The 1,313-nt window shown below is 29.6% G+C and overlaps 1 protein-coding gene across 11 annotated transcripts in view; it reads right to left on the minus strand.

The window, feature by feature from the left end:
- The window catches only part of LOC106465101 (protein downstream neighbor of Son-like), a 32,160-nt gene extending 31,544 nt beyond the window's left edge, over positions 1-616 (minus strand). For 10 of the 11 annotated variants that reach the window (XM_022392940.1, XM_022392939.1, XM_022392935.1 and 7 more), the window contains exon 1: positions 334-616. In XM_022392940.1, the coding sequence (XP_022248648.1) occupies positions 334-340 (7 nt within the window). In that variant the 5' untranslated portion in view covers positions 341-616. The remainder of the gene's footprint in view (positions 1-333) is intronic. The other variant, XM_022392941.1, reaches the window with a different exon arrangement.
- Between the last annotated feature and the right edge of the window lie 697 nt (positions 617-1,313).

Consider the following 1,313-nt stretch of genomic DNA (forward strand, 5'->3'; position numbering starts at 1 on the left):
ATGTTTATAGATGACATTAGATTTTGGGGTGGCTAACTGTATCAAAGATGATGCAGATTTACAGGGAGATTTAGATCATTTGATGCATTGAGACAATATGTGGCAGATGATGTTTAACTATCCTAAATGTAAGGTGATGCATGTTGGTTTTCACAATTCATATTACTGTTACAATTTAAATGGGGATACATTTAATACTGTGGTTGATAAAAATATCTTGGTGTTGTGCTCAAAAAATCACTTATTATTATTAACGACAGGCCTAATTACTGTTACAATAATAACTTAGTACTAGTAGTTTAATTTGCATTATCATTTTATTTTTACCCTTACCAGGCATTGAACGTTTTAACTCCTCCAGTCTTGGCAATTTTACTGAAGTCAAACCCTAATATTAATAATGGCAGTGCTATATTATTAGTAACACTATTATTACAGTTACAAATACAAGTTAGTGTTATTAACAGTAACACTTAGCAATAAGTGAATAACAGTCTACTTTACCCGAGACTGGTAAAAAAAAAAGACAACACTGAAGAAAATTTAGGTCTGAATTCAAAACGTTTAGATCACACTGAACGATATTTTAGATTTTAAAAATTAAAACCACATTCAAGCAGTTTCAGTTAATAAAAATTTAAATACATTTTAAATTTAAAGAGAAATTCGTTTCTCTGTTTTCAAATATTTCCCTCCATCTCGAATGTTGCGCTCTCTGTTGATAATGTACGATTATGTGTAACGAAACCAGAAATATAAATTCGCGAAAGCAGATATTTTATAATATTAAATCTTCAAATAATTATTCTCACAAGTCAGATGAAAACTAATTTGATATATGGTAAAGACGTTGAATACAATGAATATTTTTTAAATGAAACTGTCAGCAGATATAAAGTGTGACAATACCTTCATATCAAGTTAAAAATTGAATTAAAATGTATGCAAATATTTTCTATGGATTATTAACAAGATTTTATAAAGTAAATATTTACGAGCGTAACTCTATAAAGAATTGATTCTATTATAAACAATAATTTATTTAGTTATTTGCGTAAGTTCTTACTTTAAACCAAGCAGGAATGGAAGATCTGAGACGAAATATATCGTGTGAAATATATAAATTACAATACCATGCTGCTTTTAGTGGCTCAGTGGGTTTATAACGCTAAAATCTGGTTTCAATACCCGTGGTAGGTGCAGCACAGGTAGCCCATTGCGTAGTTTTGCGCTTAACAATAAACAAACATAATGAAAAGCTCCCAATCTTTGACTAGTTGATGGATAAGTTTGTTTGTAGTTAAGCAGAAAGC

This window comes from Limulus polyphemus, unplaced genomic scaffold (genome assembly GCF_000517525.1).
Source record: "Limulus polyphemus unplaced genomic scaffold, Limulus_polyphemus-2.1.2 Scaffold1835, whole genome shotgun sequence".
Lineage (NCBI taxonomy): Eukaryota > Metazoa > Arthropoda > Merostomata > Xiphosura > Limulidae > Limulus > Limulus polyphemus.